Below are 2,091 nucleotides of genomic sequence, written 5' to 3'. Positions count from 1 at the left end.
TTATTGCTTATTGTTTAAATTTGAATCTTTTAACCAATTTTATACAGTTGGTGGGTTCAGTTTTAAAGTCTTACATTGGAGGGAAACCATGCCAGGGTTTTGGAGTGATAGCGTGGGCAACGGCCTGAGATACTAATATTATCAAATAAAATCTGCACTTTATTTAAAGTAGAAATCATAATCGTGTGAAGGAAACCTCAGACTGCAGTGTTCAGTGATTTATTGACACCAGGTAAGCAATCTTTAGTGTAAAATACACATTTTTATTGTTCAAACACATAACCAATGTTACATTTGTTAAATATTTATAACTGGTAATAATCCAACCCCACTAGGATTAAATAACACACAAAGAATAAAGTGATAAATAATACAGAAGTGATACTTTAGATTGTATTACACATAGTCAGATGTTTATAACAAGTAATAAATTATTCTGTTCATCTTTGTCTGAGCATAAAAATTAGATTTGATTCATTGGAATAATTTAAATTATTGGATAAATTATGACATATTAAGAAACGTTAGATAATTCTAAAGTGCCTTATGATACTGATGCTGTTACACAGCCATCTTATGTAGGAATGTTGAATTTTTTTAAAAAGAAATCTTACAAAGTCAAGTTGTGCATTTTCTATAGTGTAATATTATTGTAATACACAGTGTTAATTATCCTGAGGTACCACAGGAAAAAAAAGTTCCAAGAGTAAAAATAAATCTCATCCCTCCTCCTCAGCACAGACACAGTGCACGCTCCTTTAGAGCTGCATACGATCCACCATCACAGTGTGAATTCAGTATCTGCTAGCAGGGCCTCTGTCAGTCTGTCTCGCAGGATCTCCTTAGTTGAGTAAAAAGGCAGATACAGAATAGAGTGACATGTCAGGGCTTCAGGGAAGTGCTGATCACAGGTGCCGCTCTGAATTTGCTTAACCTGAACCTTCATCTTGACCTGGTCCATGCCAAGAATTGGAGCTCTCCTGTAACCAGTCAGGAACCCTGAAGAATAGCAGTGGAAGGAAAATCTTATTACAAACTTAGTGTAACAAATCTTGTTACAATAAGTACATAGGGTTTCTTCTGACCTAGCCACTTCATTCAAATAGACTAGAATGGTTACAGTACAGAACAGAATAGAACAGACTGTAAGCAGAAACGTAAAACTGTTTACAAGATGAGTTTAAATAAATTCAATCTGGTTAGTTGGTAATCAATATGAGTGTTTTGTGACACTGCTAATCAACATCCAAAAGATTTTCAGAATGTATCAAGAAGATGGAGCTGCTCATCATTTTCGTACAGTCTTTGTAAGGCAGTCTTTTTTCATGTTTGTCTCACTTTTATGTAAACTAGTAAATACACAGTTTTTAAATGATGATTTCATTTTTGAGGGAAAAAATTATTCAGACCTACCTGACCCCTATGTGACTGCCCACGAATCCCTTGGCAGCAAGAACTCTGATTAAGTGTTTATGCACTAACTGGCTGCTAGGGTCTTGGTATCTGGACCCAGAGTTTTGTCTTTTTACAGCATTTTGTGATTTGTTTCTTTGCATTCACAACCCTGCGTTTTGGTTTCACATCTAGTTCTCTTCATTATATATTGTATTTCTTGTGTCCCTCATGTTCCTGTGTCTGAGCTGGTCTATTTGTTTGTCTTGTATCCCTTTGTGTCAAGTTAGTTGTGATTCCTCAGTGTTTATCTGTTTGATTTTGAGAGCCTTAGTTTTCCTCTTAGTTTAGTGTTTCTAGTTTTACACCTTCTTTATTTGCTTATCTGGGTTCTGTTTCCAGTTAAAGTTTGTTGTATTCTAGCTTTCTTTTTATTTATCGTGCTTCCCCTGTGTTTAGTTACTCGCTTTATGACTTTTTTCATTTTTGTTAGTCCTTTGCCTTGTTTGCACTGTGTCTAGTTTAGATTCCCTTGTCTCTTCCTGCTGTGTCTATGAGCTGTTTTCCCCTTTTCTAAATACCTTGTGTAGAAATTGTCTGGATCTTCCCACGGTCCTTTGTCATGTCTGTTTTAGATCATGTCAAAGATTTAACTTTGACTATGAAGCAGGCAAATACTTTTACACAGCACTGTACATA

General features: G+C 35.4%; 1 protein-coding gene across 1 annotated transcript in view; it reads right to left on the bottom strand.

Annotated features, from left to right (window-relative positions):
• Positions 1–781: 781 nt before the first annotated feature.
• The window catches only part of LOC106456300 (E3 ISG15--protein ligase HERC5-like), an 8,134-nt gene continuing 6,824 nt past the window's right edge, over positions 782–2,091 (bottom strand). The window contains exon 16 of the mRNA XM_013912400.1: positions 782–980. Within this exon, the coding sequence (XP_013767854.1) occupies positions 782–980 (199 nt within the window). The remainder of the gene's footprint in view (positions 981–2,091) is intronic.

Source organism: Pundamilia nyererei, unplaced genomic scaffold (genome assembly GCF_000239375.1).
Source record: "Pundamilia nyererei isolate P.nyererei 1_Seehausen unplaced genomic scaffold, PunNye1.0 scaffold00089, whole genome shotgun sequence".
NCBI lineage: Eukaryota > Metazoa > Chordata > Actinopteri > Cichliformes > Cichlidae > Pundamilia > Pundamilia nyererei.
The sequence above is the reverse complement of the archived record's forward strand: the minus strand, read 5'-3'. Positions and strand labels throughout refer to the sequence as shown.